This window comes from Cloeon dipterum, chromosome 4 (assembly GCF_949628265.1).
Source record: "Cloeon dipterum chromosome 4, ieCloDipt1.1, whole genome shotgun sequence".
Classification (NCBI taxonomy): domain Eukaryota; kingdom Metazoa; phylum Arthropoda; class Insecta; order Ephemeroptera; family Baetidae; genus Cloeon; species Cloeon dipterum.
In genome coordinates, this window is record NC_088789.1 from 26,838,343 (window position 1) to 26,853,443 (window position 15,101).

General features: G+C 40.4%; 2 protein-coding genes across 4 annotated transcripts in view; one reads left to right on the forward strand and one right to left on the reverse strand.

The window, feature by feature from the left end:
• KrT95D (phosphofurin acidic cluster sorting protein KrT95D) overlaps positions 1–15,101 on the forward strand; it is a 34,666-nt gene that overhangs the window by 669 nt on the left and 18,896 nt on the right. The gene's annotated exons all lie outside the window — the stretch shown is intronic.
• Positions 3,635–5,072, reverse strand: LOC135943592 (uncharacterized). 2 transcript variants are annotated; one of them, XM_065490221.1, is made up of 4 exons: positions 4,928–5,072; positions 4,468–4,502; positions 4,202–4,403; positions 3,635–3,879 (listed from the first exon to the last, which is right to left on the reverse strand). In XM_065490221.1, the coding sequence occupies exons 1-4, from the start codon at positions 5,021–5,023 to the stop codon at positions 3,823–3,825; spliced, it is 390 nt and encodes a 129-aa protein (XP_065346293.1). In that variant the 5' UTR covers positions 5,024–5,072; the 3' UTR covers positions 3,635–3,822. The 2 variants fall into 2 exon arrangements, with proteins under 2 accessions (XP_065346293.1, XP_065346292.1); XM_065490220.1 differs by having other exon boundaries at positions 4,468–4,505.

The following is a 15,101-nucleotide window of genomic DNA, read 5'->3' on the forward strand; positions in this document are numbered from 1 at the left end:
CACACCCACACTTTTTGCCCATGCCTATGGAGATAAAAGCAGGAAAACAATTAAAGTGTTTTCGTCGCGTTCTCCTATGATAAATTCAGCCGGTTCTTCCCCCTTGTGCAGGAAGATAATAGGATCATTGTTACATCGTCCACTGCTGGTAATTTGGCTCCGGCAGCAATCTGGCAAAAATTGGACAAGTTCCAGCCGAGTTGTCCAGCTGTAACCGGTAATATCGTCCAAGACGATCTGTTCACTCTTCAACTACTTGGAAGCTGATTCAGGAAAAGGAATCAATTTAGATTAACCTTTTTCCTCCTAAAAATCATTCTGAATTATAATTTATACATTTTAAATTGCTCTTCCGTCTTCCATGAAAAGAGTTAAAGTTAGTATAAGAGAAGTGCACGGCAGCAAAGAAACTGACCTTGAACTGTACCTACATTCAGTCATGCAAGCAGGCGCTCAACTGGTTTTGTGTCGCAAAAGAACATCTTTTTTACGGCTTAAAAAATTTAGAATGCATTCGCAGCAAAAAGTTACACAAAAAAAACCTCTAGGAAATCAAATAACACGCCCATTGGATAAGTATAATATTGAATAATCAAATTACTTTGCAAGGATTCGAGTTGCATAAACTTGAAGCCTTGTCCTCATATTATTCGCGTATGGTCGGGATTTAACTGACACTGGCAGATTGCACATTATGACAGGCTTCACCACTGAAAACAAGCGTGCTTAAAACTAAAAACGTTTAAAACAAAACAAACTCAATAGAGAAACGAAATTCTTAATGTGTTGTTATCATCTTAGTGTCTATAAATATGTCTTTCCCACTCCCACTGTCTTTATATTATGCTACTGTCTTTGAATTTAAGGAACGTACAGCTTTACAATCCTTATTTGAATTGATAAAACACGAAAACTTCGTAATAAAAAATAAATGACGACATTAAAAGTGTAGCTTTACACACAGACCAACAAATTAAGAACATTTTCCATTGTTGACTATAGCAAGAAGTTAATCGAGTTTGTTGTTTGTGAATTAGAGCAACTAGCTGTTTATCTAATGTGAAAAATTGAAATCAGGACCGAGAAACAGTCAATTTTTCATTCTTTGCCAAATTGCTCTACAAATTAAATTAATTTTTCGCTTGATTTTGATCAATGGCATGTGAATGTTGAGGGACACCTCTAAATTATGATACGAAAAAGAGGAATGATACTGCAAAAGCCTGGAAAACGCTTGTTGCCAATGCATAAACTCGTCCCTTAGGATTCAGTTAAAGCCTAAATTGACCTAAGGAGCACTGTAATTTTTTGAGAAAATTGACGGAAAAGTTAGCGTGCTTTTCAAATGGTAATGGCTGTCTCCTTACTTGAAATCCGATTTAATTTCAAAACCAAGAGTTTCCCCAATAAGTGGCATACACCGTTGGACAGATCTCGACGAGAGGAATCGAAATATGCCAAGAAAATAGGTTCAAGCACTGTAAATTTTGGAGAAAATTGGCAAATTTGAATTTTTACTGTAGGAAGGTCCTTTTTTATTATTGCAAGTTGCTGAACAAATTGTTTATCTATCAATTGTTTATAGCATCCAACAATTCAAATAATTTTCAATTGTTGGCCTGTATCATTCCACTTTAACAATAAGGATGGATATTATTTCCAAGGAAGGGAAAAAAGATTTGACGCACATTTTCTGCTCAGCTTTTTACTTAAAGAATTTTCAAAGATTCTCTCAGATTTAACGCTAGCAGTTTCGACTTTCGAGATGCTACAAATTAAGTCTTATTTTCGGGCCTGTAACTTTCGCAAGCAGCCTAAATTGACCCAACCACGCCGGGTAATTTGTTTGCATTACTAAATTTAATTAGCAAGTTTTAGAAGCGCAAGACGAAGGGCGAATTAAGCTTTTCAGATGGAAGCTGCGAACGCATTATCGGCCGTTAAATGCAGCCTTTTGTTGACGCCGAGCCAAATTGCAATCTACATTTGTGTGCGAAATGAATGAGTCACTCGTCCGCTCGTCCATCCACCCACCGAACGTTTGTGTGTGTGTGTGTGTGTGTGTGTTTGGTCCACGAGAGGATTCGCGCTTGAGCGAGTCCCTAATTGGCCTCTGGGGGCACGCGGGCGCGACGCCTTTGCCCACTCTGACCTTTCGTCAAAGTGTCCCTTTCTTCAGGCGAAGCCGAGCTGCAAACGCGGAAGCCTTATACGTTTATTTCTGTTTGTGTGCGATAGGCCACCACTTGGCATGGCTTTATCGCACTTTCTGTTTTGTTTAACTTGCGTTTTTAGCGGTTTTAAATTTTTAATCCGGTGGTCAAAACCATAAGGATAAAGGAAGCATTAAAACTCACAATCGCTTTTGTAACGCCAGCTTCTAATGCATGTGTAAGATTTATTAGTTTGTTATAGTAGATATAGCAAAGATAAATAGGATAAATTATTTCTCGTGTAATTTGCAAATGGATTTATTTTGAAAGTATATTTTTTCCTATCGCTGTTTTTTGTGTATGCTTCTTTTGCAACGCACTAACCGCACTGAAAATGCAAATTTAGTTTGAAAAAAATTAATCTTGAAACTTTCCAGTACGGTTTTTCATCCCCAAATTAAATCAAAACGCAACATCGCAATTATTTCTGAGTTTGTGAAGCGTTTCCTTGTTAATCCGTGGTTAAATAGCAATTTAAAAATGTTAAATCGAGCCCGTTTGAATATATAAAACTAATAATATTTTTGTTTATGATAAAATAACTCGGTATTGATATAAATGAAAAATCTGGACTTACATTTTATTTTGTACCAATATTGTTTTCTACTAAATTCTATAAACAAGTCGGTTACATTTCAGTAAATATCATTAGTGTGTACATTGCTTAGTTTGATTAATTTGCCCCCTATAGTACATTTTAAAAATTGATCAGAGGAACCGGAATTTTCTCGCTCGACAGAATCCCTCCAGAGCCCCAGCAATGCGAAAAAGCGAGTTCAAAGAGAATTTCGGCAGATAAATAAGCAGCTGGTAGAGAAGGCGGCGATCTCGAAAATAAGGCCGCGATGGGAAGCAGCGAGAAAGTCAATCAACTTTTCACACAGTGCGAGACAAAGGCTCAAGACTCAAGACCTCGCGGCGGTTTATGAGCATAAAATGAAAATCAATTTCGCTGTGGCCGCGGCTGCCGGTGCCGATTAATATCGAGAGAGTTGCTGCTCTCTGACTCACAGCAGTCGCACTCGGCCCTACAGGAGAGCATGCATATATATCTATAATTGACAATTGCGCTCCATGGGCCAGGCCACTGACTGCGAGTTCAAGCGTCAATCGCTCTTGCTCTTATCTGGCCATGGATTGGTGTCATATTTAAAATGAGTTTGTTTTTGCTCACTTCTTGTTATTTCCTGGAGTGTTATTATGGATTTTAACTGTCTATTTGATAACAAAAACAACAACTCGCCGGGGCCTTGCAATTAAATATTTATTTTTATTACGTAAGACTTACGTAAAATGCGCATGTTTGAGTTACGAATTTTCACGATTTTTATCTCTCGCTCATCAATAGTTAACTGGGGAATTTTTGTTTCTACAGGAGTTAATCGCGACTAAAAAGGTATTTTTAATTTACACCAAATTTTAGCAAACATTTTAAGGTTGCGGTATGCCCAACGACCTGCAGGTTGGTCCGCATGCACAGCTGGAAAGCTGCGTTTAATGGTAAAAATATATTGTTCTGGCAGCGACCGGGTGTCGCAATGCATGTACACAACAGAGAGAGGGTATAATATAAGTTTATCTGGTGTTGCGTCGGCTGTTGTGGTCTGGTTCAGTGCTGGTGGCTGTTTTTCATCGCGCTACAGTTGCCAACAATAATTTCGATTTCCTGTCAGACGCAATGAAATTAATTTCGGACTCTGTATTGCACAATGAGGGTCGGGAATTAGCATAGTCTGACGTGTCGTACCATTGGCTAAAATATTGATCGTTATTTCGCTGAACAGAATCACTTTTAAAGTTAAATATTGACACGCGTCTTTCATTTAATTGTATAAGAAAGGGATTGCTCATTAAGTAGAAAATGAATGCTTTGTCTTTTTCAAGTGTTTTCGAGCTCATTTAAATATATATTTTCTATTCTTACTCAAGCTAAAGAGCAGGCTGAAGTTATATAATGGTGTGAACAGTTTTTAATTAATTCAACTTACAACCTGGCAGTCGAAAACTTTCTTGGCAAGTCTCGCGTTCTCCAGCTTAATTTGCTTGTTCTCAGCCAACAAGCGCTCGACTCGCACATCCTTTCGGGGATCGATACTCCTTGATAAAAATCCCTCGGCAAAATCCGTGCCAGTCGGAATCTGATTCGCCGGGGCAGCTAGCGTTCCTTCGGGAGCAATGGTTTTGACCGCGCTGAGAATAGGTTTAGAGATAATCTGATTTGAGCTAGGAAAAAGGGCAAAGAACACTGTCTCACCGTTCATGTGGAGATAGAAGAGATTGCGTTTCCGGCTGCTGAACAAAAAGACAAATTTACATGAGCACGGAATGGGTTGTGAGTTTAAAAAAAAGATGGAGAGGCTGCATTTGCATGGGAAATGAGCTCTGCTTCTAGAGGATAGTTCTAAAACAACTTGATTTTTTTTAACTAGACAGCGGTGGGTTCAAGAATTTGTGTTTGCTTTAAATGGGTAAAAACTTAAGTAGAAGCAATAATTATTAAGAAGGGAAGTGCAAGCAAGATCTCCTAAAAAATCGTGACAGTTTTCGTGTGGTAATGCAAGTTAAAAAGTAACCAATATCGATTCGTTCATTATTTGTATTTAAATAGGAAAGTCCGTGTAGCACTCACTCTCCTTCGAGACAAGTCAAATCGTTAAATATAGGCAGAGAGAAAAGCATTGAACAAAAAGAGTTACGAGTGTCGCGCCCCTTACTTCTGCTGCTCCGACGCCCTGGGTCACCGTTAACGAGAGCACAATGGCTAGCACCGGCAGCAGCACCAGATATGAAAGACAACTACTCCGCTCCATCCTGCATGTCGCTACCGAATCGTCCGCGCTCGTCCGCTTTATCCGCTTTTACCAATTATCCCATATTTATTTGCATTGTGCGGCGATCAGTTATTATATCTCCGCCGCAGCCGATGAAATAATAAATGCATATATACACATATCGTGTTTGCCTCGTCCCGTGTTTATATGCGGCTCGAGATAAAACACACTGTCTGACCGACCGCGTGCAGATAAACGACGACACACCATGCACCAACTAACAAATTATAGACGACGTACTCGAGCGGCGCGCAGTATCAATATTTAGTCAGGGATCGGTGAGAGTGTCGGCGAAAGCACATTGTCGTTTATGTGTTTTAATGATCAAACAGCTTCACGGATTCTTTAGTGATAATTGTTATTAAAAAAGATACCGACCGCTTGGAGCATTCGCTCTGATTGGTATAATTGTTTGTTGAACCAAGCACCTAGTCCCTCCTCTTCTATACTAACCGACGATCCCTCCAACTCCCTGAGGACATTTACTGGGAAAACTTTGAGACTGTGTCAGTCACGGGACAGGCGCTGAAATAGTAACTTGTATTGAATATTTCATTGTTATACCGAGAAGACGTTTCCAGCCACGAAAACAATTTCTGCTGAAAATTTCGCAGAATCCAAAGACGTCAAGCTTGCAAAATTTAATGTTGGGCCCAAAATTCACTTATTTCACAAATAAAAGTTAGCTAACCACCGATAATCAAAGAATCGTCTTATTTGTCCTTTGTTTATATGCGTAGGCTGCCGCCTTGACCCGCTGATGCAACATGAGAATGTAGTATTTTCTCTTCCCCCAAAACAGGAAGGCAGATTACGGAGAATCGGCAATGACACATTTATAAGCAATTTGAAAGAAATAGGTCAATGATGTATTCATCGTCATATCCGTAAATTTTGCTGCCAGGAAGCGTCTAAAACTCATTATTTTTAATGCAAAATATGCACAGTTCTAAAAAAGACATGTGAATAGAGGCTACTTTTTATGTTTTTGAAGAAACCAGGACAAAATGAAGTGATATTATTTATTCATGCAAATTGGAGGCAATTTCCTCCTCCAAGTCTGTATAAATTTTGCCGTGGCCGCGACAGCCCGAATTAAATTCCGCTGAGTATTCCCTTTGACCTAGCAAAACTTCAGACTTGCAAAAAGTGTCGGATAAAATTCCTGTGCCCGAATAGCTCTCGCATAAAACCAGCGTCATTTGTCATTCCCGAAAAACGCGTCGCTGCAAACCCACGGTGTCGACGTTATATTACTCGAGCGCAATAAAATAGTACATTTGCGTGTGCCAGTTTCGCTCTGCGCGCGCCACTTCTCGCCGGGCGAATGCTGTGCAGAATTACGCGGAAAGCAGCTGGGCGGGCAACAAATGATAACTCGAGGGAAATAACGAGATTTTCCAGGCTTCTCGGAAGCAGGTCCGTTCCCGGCACACTTATAACACAGCGAGTTCGCTGAAGAGCTTCTGCAGAAATGGGCCGACGAGTGAGTGTTTTTAATCCGTCAGGAAATGACCATGACCACGTTGGTTGGTTGGTTGGTTGGTTGGTTGGTTGGTTGGTTGGTCCGTTTGAATTGATTTCGCCCACACACACACAAACACCCTGCGTGCGCGCATTTATCACTGCGAGATCTGTGCAATCCCAAGTTTGTTTTCCCATTTCCCCTGCGAGCTACTTTTTGCCCCCGCCCCCGTTGTTGCCCTGTGGATGAAATTACTATCGGTTTTCGTATCGCAGCTATAGTCTGCAAAATTACGCAGTAAACCTTTCTCACTAATAGAGTGAAATAAAATCCAATTGAATAGTAAAGCTTTGCATAAATCATTTCTAGAAACAATTTAAATCAACCTCCGTCATTTTGTTAGCACCAAAATAATATGCTAAAAATAGTGTTTAGCTGTCGACAATTTTTTTAAAATTTATTGCTGAAAATAATTTATTGTCTTAAATTCTAGGGCAATAAAATAGTGATCAATTCTCTTATCAGCTGTGGGATTTCTGTGCCGCATAGAATTTTTATGGCTCGAGCTGCGTGCCTTGCCACTTTTGCGTGCTATAAACTCACAATTAAAGTTAGAACAATTGTGCCGCACGTTATAATGAGAGTGATTTATATTTTGATACTGCAAAACATGTGTTTATTTTTCCTGGCTTAACATAATGTGAAAAATCGATTGCAAATCGTTTTGACCTTAATTCAGAATGTTTTTTTTCGTTATTTTCTTACGATCAGGATCATCAAGTACCTGGAAAACATTTAAATGTGAAATGTGCGGTTGTGTGCCATGCCCTTCAGCTGTGATACAATTTAAAACAGCTTGTGAGTTGCGAAAATCGCAAAATACATCCGAATGCTCTGCCGGTGATTAATAAACAAAGGCCCTGATTGACAGTGTCTCGCACAATTTACAATTTCACGAAACGTGAGCGAGTTTTCAAATCACTCAGCAGACAATGGAGCGAGAACTGCACAAAAGGCCGAGAGAGCCTGTTGTGCCGAGAGTGGTTTTCAGGAAAAGTGGCGATTCAAAGATTTGCCCATACATTCGGATCACAATCTGCGGGCCGCAGGAGGAAAATGAATACGTGTGTGTGGCGACAACGCAACACATTACGTTTTATTGAATGTGCGCAGCAGCAAGGTCACCCTGGAAGCCGGCAGACGCGCGTTGGAAACTCAAACAAGCTGGCGGTGCCGTTCCAGAATGGAGCGTATCCCTGCGCGGAAAGGCAAACACGCTCGACGAATCTCGATTCGGGTAGGATATATATTCTCAGGCACGCGTCCTCCTCCCCCCGCACTCACTCTCCATACCAGATAATGGGATTGTGTGTTTGCACGGGCGAAAATTTACAACAACTGCCTCTGCGTCTTTCGCAAGTGTTTTCCGTGCGATGCGTCGCAAGGTGGACGCACAGTCGCTCTGCTGGAAATGGCGAATTACGCGTTAAACGCTATGCAAATTATTGCCGTCGCCCTTGCTTGCACGTCCGCCAACGCAATGTGCAAAGGAACAAACTGATATAAAACGCAAACTTGTTGACAAGCTGTGCGGCTACTCATGTTATTATAAACAATTCAATTGGTATCTAACTGAAAATTGCTTGAAACGACGAGGAAAAGCTAAAATGTTCCCAGATTGCCGTTTGTAATTTGGAGAAAATCGGCTCAAAAAGTTTGCATGCTAATAAAGTGGTTCCAGAGGGGAAATTTAGCTCATAATTCGCACGCCATTGGATAGATCGCAACGAGAGGGATCAAAATCAAGCGATAAATCATTAACAAGCCAAGAATTTTGGCAAAATCTGATTTCTTGGTACTTTATTCATTATTGTTCATCGTGGAAAAAAACTGTTGCTAAATTTCACAAACAAATTTAATGAATACGAACAAAGCAAAATGTTCTTTAATGTTGGCCTATAAAGTTCTACTTCTTAAGCTTTGCCCCATAATTATCTTTTACAGCAGACATAAAATTTAAACAATTTATGAATGTGTGCTGAGTATGAAAATAGGAAAGCGTAAATTGAACTTTGGCTTGCAGAGTCCTTGTCTGCGAATGTGCGAATATTTATCTTCATTCCGCTGCTAAAAGTATGCCAGCTGCTCTATTAATGATTTGCTCGGCTGGCGTACAAAGTACGTACAGAATGGGACATTCTTTTGCCGAGTTCTGTACCAAACGAGACGGCTGAGAGGGGTGGACCCGTCGCGTTAGTACTTTTTATTCGTCGCATTGACAAAGGATGCACGGATTATATTTCATTTCATCCCCTCTGAAGCAGAGAACGAATGAGCATCGCACCTGGCGTGCAGGAGAATCGAACAAAAGTGGGTTAAACGTGCACGAGAGGAATTTGATCGCCGACGAGGCGGGAAAAGTCGTCGGCAACCCTTTTTTGCCATGATTATTTATCACCGCACGACCGCCTCTGGTTGACTCGGAACCTGCACCACCGGCTTTTTTTCTGCTGAAGTGTCGCGCGAGCCAGATTGTTGATTTGGTGCCAGACTATTTTGGCATTCGCCGAAAATAAAAGAAGTAGAAGGGCTTACGGATTTTGTTGCAAAACAAAGGCGGACGGTGTGGCTTGCCGAATTTATGGGCCACTTCCTTATAAAACGTAATTTACAAATGCTTGCTTGCATAGTATTTATATCTAAAAATAAAAATAGGCTCACTGAACTTTAAGTTAACCTTAAAAATAATTATACCTTTTACTTGAATTAATATATCTTAAAATAGGGAAAAAGTTTCAGAACTTGGCCGGCATGAAGCTAATATTAATTTTATTAATGATGTCGTTTTCAGAAAATATTATGAAATGAGTTGTGGTAATGTTGCCCTTTGAATTGTTGTCAAACGCCATAAGAGTTCGCGTTAGTCTCTAAACTAAATATATAATATAAAAAGGGGCGTTACCTGCCAAATTTGAATTTAATAATAGGAAACTTTTTAAACCAAGAAGTGCTTTGCCAGACATAATTATTTTTGTGCTTTGTATCATTATATTCAATTAAAAATTTCACTATCAATCCACTTTAAGCAGCCTTTTCAAAGGCACAAATCTGTCAAGTAAACAGAAGAATCCCTATCGTAAACGTAATTAGCTGATAAGGAGCTGATTTATCACGCGTTTGATTCGATTGCGGTCTTTTTTGGGCCAAGGCGGCACGTCTCTATGAATCATCTCCCCTTCTGCATCTATTCAAACTTTCAGTATGAGGAATCACAAAGGCGGAAAGAGAAGCATACAGAAATGTACTGTCTGGACGCACGCGGCGGATATGGTTATAGGTTAGATCTGAATTAGTCACGCTTAACGACGGCGAATGCACACAGCACACAGTTCGATTGATAAATGGCCTCTTTTTCCCGAACACTGAAAAGGAGTGTACATATGTAGAGAGCGGTGGTTTTTAAAGAAATTAGGCGTTGGCGCAACATGCAAAAATTGCGTGCATAAAGAGGCAGAAAGTCGAGTCCATCAGTCGGCTGATTGTTGGAGCAATAAATCAGTGCCTACGTGTTTGTTTACTTGCCGCAAACTGGGCTACAACCGACAAGCCGAGAGCAGAAATATGAACATGACTCCTCGCTTCCAGTCCTTCGATCCGCACACTATATCGGTTTGCATCAAAAGTTTCTCCGCAAAGTGTGCCTGGTCTATTTTTCGGTTTATCATTCGGCGTGCTGTGTATTTATCAGTGCGGCAGACGAGTGAAATCAACAGCCGTGAATCACACGCCGCGAGAGAGCACTTTCTTCATTCGCACACTCGCGGTCATCAATTAGGCCCAACGGCACCGGCAAACATTTGAAATGCGAGTGAGCAAAACAGTTTGAACTATCTTTCGGAATTAACTGCAGACGTCGAGCGTATATTGGGATTGTTAGTATCAGGAACAGGCTATTCTGGCACTCTTTCGAATCACCCTCCCGCATTCATGTTTTAAAGTTTGTCTGTCTTACTTGAAGTCATAAAACAATTTAAAATATAATCAACAGCTGAGAAAGATTATATAAACAGTTCTCTGAATTTATAGTGGAGATTATACAATAACTAACCAAAGTTCCTCCAGAAGTCTAGATAAGCCTCGCTTTTTAATAAAAGCAAAATTAGCTCTGCTCTCAAGTAATAACTCCAATTTATTCTCCTTGCACTCGCATAAACTCTCAAAACCTCTAGCTTGCGGCTTTCTTCCTTTCAATTAGCTCGAGTCAAGTCGGCAAAAATGCAAATCGTTGGCTTTAATGTGGATGAAGAGCCCCCTCCCTCCATCGTCGGCCGCGTTCATGAATGAGCACCAGGGTGAATAATAAAGCAGTTTTCATTGAGATGAGGGCGCGGTCGGTGCTCGCAGCAAAATCAATACCGTCCCATTTGTATCTTCCCATCTGGCGGCGGGCGGCTGCTGCTGGTGCTGCTTTTCGCAGTTTTCGCCGCCACCGCATCAAGCCAGACCACGACGACAAACCCTTGTATGTTGTGTTGTTGCTGTTTTTGCTCACTTCATACTTTCCATGCGTGGAGTCAGCAAAAACGTCGTGAGAAAAGCGATTAATTTACGAAAACGCTTTTTCACTCGCAGAGCACATATGCTGGACGAATTGCGGTGTTGCGGTAAACTTAATTTTAGGCCAAATGTAGGTCTTGGTCGACTCGTAGTTACAACAATGCGCGCCAGTGTTCGGAAAAAGCCGGCATTTTTAAAACAATTTTGACCAAGCCGGTTATAACCGGTTTTTAGCCGGCTGAATTGGCTAAAATTGGCTGAAATTAGGTTTCCTTGAGCAGAAGTATGCAAAGTAAGAAGAAAATGGTTTCACCTGAAAAATCATGATTTTGAATCTTTTTATTCAAAAATATTTCATGAAAATATCGTGATTTTGTTCGCATTAAAATTTTTCTATTCCCGTAATTATTAATTGAGCTCGTTTTATGCCTAAAAATTAAACCAATTTAAAAAATGCCAATTTTAGCCTGGCAAAAATTGCTCGGTTTCATCCGGTTTTAACCGCCCCGGCAAAAACCGGCTGGTCAAAATTGCGAACACTGATGCGCGCCAGTTGTTAATTAACGTGCATGGGCACGTTCCAGTTTATCGGATGAATCTCCTGATCGTCAGATTCCTGCAGTGACGTTTTGTATGAGTTCTATTTACTTCCATCTAGTCGCACATTCTTGACAGTTTGCATTTTAGCGTTTAAAAAATCTAGAAATAACATCATTTTGTAAATACCAGAAAGGATATTAAAAAAACATATTTGTTTGAAGCTTATATCACAAGCCATGAAAAGCACAATTTCCTGGTGTGACCTCAGTCGTATGTCGGTCTAAATGAAAGAACGGATGCCTCAGACATCATTCAGTGACAAATGCACGGAAATGAGATCCCAGTCAACCGCAGGATTTTTCTATACACATATAAAGGCATAAAGTTCTTTGAATGATTTTTAGTCATTTCATTTTCGATTACGCCAGAAGTTAAAAAAAAAACATGAGAGAAGCAATCAAGAGAAAAGAGGTCCGTGTCAATTAACAACTCGAGCCAACTAGAAGTCGTATAGTGGCGTTGCACAGCACTGGAGAGTGTATCAACCCAATCAACTCCCCATGCCACGACCTCCTGCAGCCAGTTCGGCAGCACTCGGCGCCACAACTTCCCATACGGCGCACCGCACTTGATATGCGCAGCATATCGGCGGCTGCTTCCGATTCGAAAAATAGAAATCCGAAGGATATTACGATAAATTTTATGGCCAGGTGTCGTCGGGTAGCCGCTGGGCGCGAAAACAAAAGCCGGCGAAGCGATGGATAAGGAGCTTCGTTGCTGGCGTAATTCAATTAATTCAACCCAAGAAGGAGAAACTAGTCGCACATGATTAGTCGCCACGTGTCGCGTTACACATTAATTGCGCGTCTAGCACGCAGCAGCAAAAAAGTGAATTCCCTTGCGTGGATAATCAGATGCACGCGCCACTTGGCGTGTGCAATACTGTTGGGAACTGCGATGTGACGCATGCTTGCGCGGAGGAAAAATTAACATACGTGTGAGTGGTGCAATGAAAATAATTTGCGCGACTCTACCTGACTGAGGTTGACGACGTGGGCCGTGAGAGAATTTATCCCTACTCATGTGACGCATGAAAACTCGTGTTTAACAAACTGAAATGACTTCAAAAGAGGCGGATCTTGCCCATCTAGCTGAGTCGAGATTTTTAAATCCTTTACATTAGTCTTATAGTAAAGCTTTTACAGAAAATTTGTGAAAAATCCTTTTTACCATTACTTTAAATAGTATCTAAAAATTAGGAAAAGCTTAAAATTTCCCTGGTTAAACTTTTGAGAAAATCGGCTCAAAAGTTTGCATGCTAATCTGTAAAACCCAGGGCTGGGCATGGGCATTAAGCGGTTTTTTTGCAGCTAGTTTCTCCCGCATTTTTTGTGCTAATGAAAAATTATATTAAAAATGTTTAAATACTCAAAAAGTCCTTGACACAACAAAAACAAAAACCCACTCCCTCTCCATAAATAGGGAATTTATTTAATTATATAACCATTAATTAACCATGACGTGCAAAAAACCACTGCACTGCCAGTTTGGGAAACTCCCCGGGAGATACCCAGCAGCCCTGGTAAAACCACGATTTATTTCACATTTTAGGGATTTTTTCCTCAAAATCTGCACACCATTGGACGAGAGGGATCGAAATCAATTGAAAAAATCATAGACAAATGACCATTTGAATTTTAGAAAAATTTGGGAAATTGCGTAATTTAACTGTTCCTGTGTCCTGATACTGTAGCTAAATTTCACAAGTTCAATAATATAGAAATCAATGAACTATGCATAGTCAACAATGCAGTATGTTCTTAATTGTTGGCCTGTAAAGCTTTACTTTGAATGAGCTGTTTCAAGGCAGTTATATAATTTCATAAAAAATTTTCATATCTCCTAACCTTTAGCCTTACGAAAGCGTCAGTCGAGATGTGAATAAGAGAGGTAAACACGAACATTCAACCTTCCCAGATGAAACAAGAGCAAATCAAAGTTGCTGGCTTGGCAACTTTTGTGTGACAGCGCACACAGAAAATTCCCTTCCAGCACCCTTTGAATTTCTCTTTCGTTTCCGATGAAAAACTGCTGGCTTTGCCTTCGGCTCATAGTGCGTGCATTCTTGGATACGATTTGAATTTTTGTCGAATCAATCACGCGGCAGCATCGCAGAACCTTCTCGGTTATGCGCCGAAAAAACAGCTCGCGCCGGAAAACTATCCAATTGTGTGTAATCGTGCCAATGGAGCCACTCGGTCGGCCAGGAGGAAATCAATTTAGGAAGAAAATAGGCCAAGAAGCAGCGCAACTTGGCCCTTTAGCTGCGCGCTGGCCTGTCACACCATTGTAGCAAACTAGATATTCTGGCCCCAAATCATGCGTGTACTGTATGCACCAGGAAACGATGAAAAACAGGATGAGCCGAACAATGGAAAAAATCCCAAGTGTCCTCTGCACCTGACAGCTGAATAGCTGGGCACAATGCACAAATGCTGAGCACAAGAGGGCGGCCGTGATGCCAAGTGCACTTGGTAATTATTGCAAAGTGGTGCGGCGCTTAATTAAGCAGCTGGCTCTAAAAAAGACGCTTGAGCAAAGAGAGAGAGAGAGAGAGAGAGAGAGAGAGAGAGAGAGAGAGAGCACTGCACTTGCCAGTCAGCACCGACAATCTTTTAATATTGATCTTGCGGTGCAATTTTTTAAATAAGATTATTCTCGGTGCAATCTGGGATGTAAATCGCGAAGGAATCCATTTTCGTTTACACGCTTATCCAGGATATGGAATTTCATCTTGATAACTCTCATCTGCTTCTTGGCGCCACTGTTGATATTGAAATTTGACCCGTGTGCCCTTAAAACCATATCACGCTTGTTTGTGGAGGTTGTGGCTTTCATATTTCTGCTAACATTATTTTGAGAGGGGGACAGTAATTATATTTTTAAACATAATATACGGCAAAGTCAACGTGCCAAATGATTGAATTTCTCAGGTGAGCCCCTTACTTAATGATTGCTTCTTTGAAACAGAAATGGCTCATGTTTAAATTCCAACTGTAACGGTTCTGTAATTTTTGCTGACTTTTTCCTGGCGCAACTAATCACGCTGTGAATCTCACGCTAGGCGCGTAAACATAAAGCAGACGATACAATAGATATTTCATTTGGTGAATAAAAATTAAACAGGAATATTATCGTTTATATTCAAGAAATAAAATCGAGATATTCAAATTTAGAATCATAAACTTTGTTGTACGCAATTCCAGTGTTTAATAAAATATTATATCAACTTAAATTATCGCCTGAATTCATAGTTTTTGGCTTTGATTTAATTTAATTTAAAGTAAAAATGCAATTCCTATAATAGCAAGGGTTTTTTTTCGATTAAATTAAGGGACATTACGAACGTTGGTTCTACGTAAATCGTGTATTGTATTGTATTGTATCAAAGCCACAAATAGCAGCACCAAAAATAAATCACCTACATTCTATAAA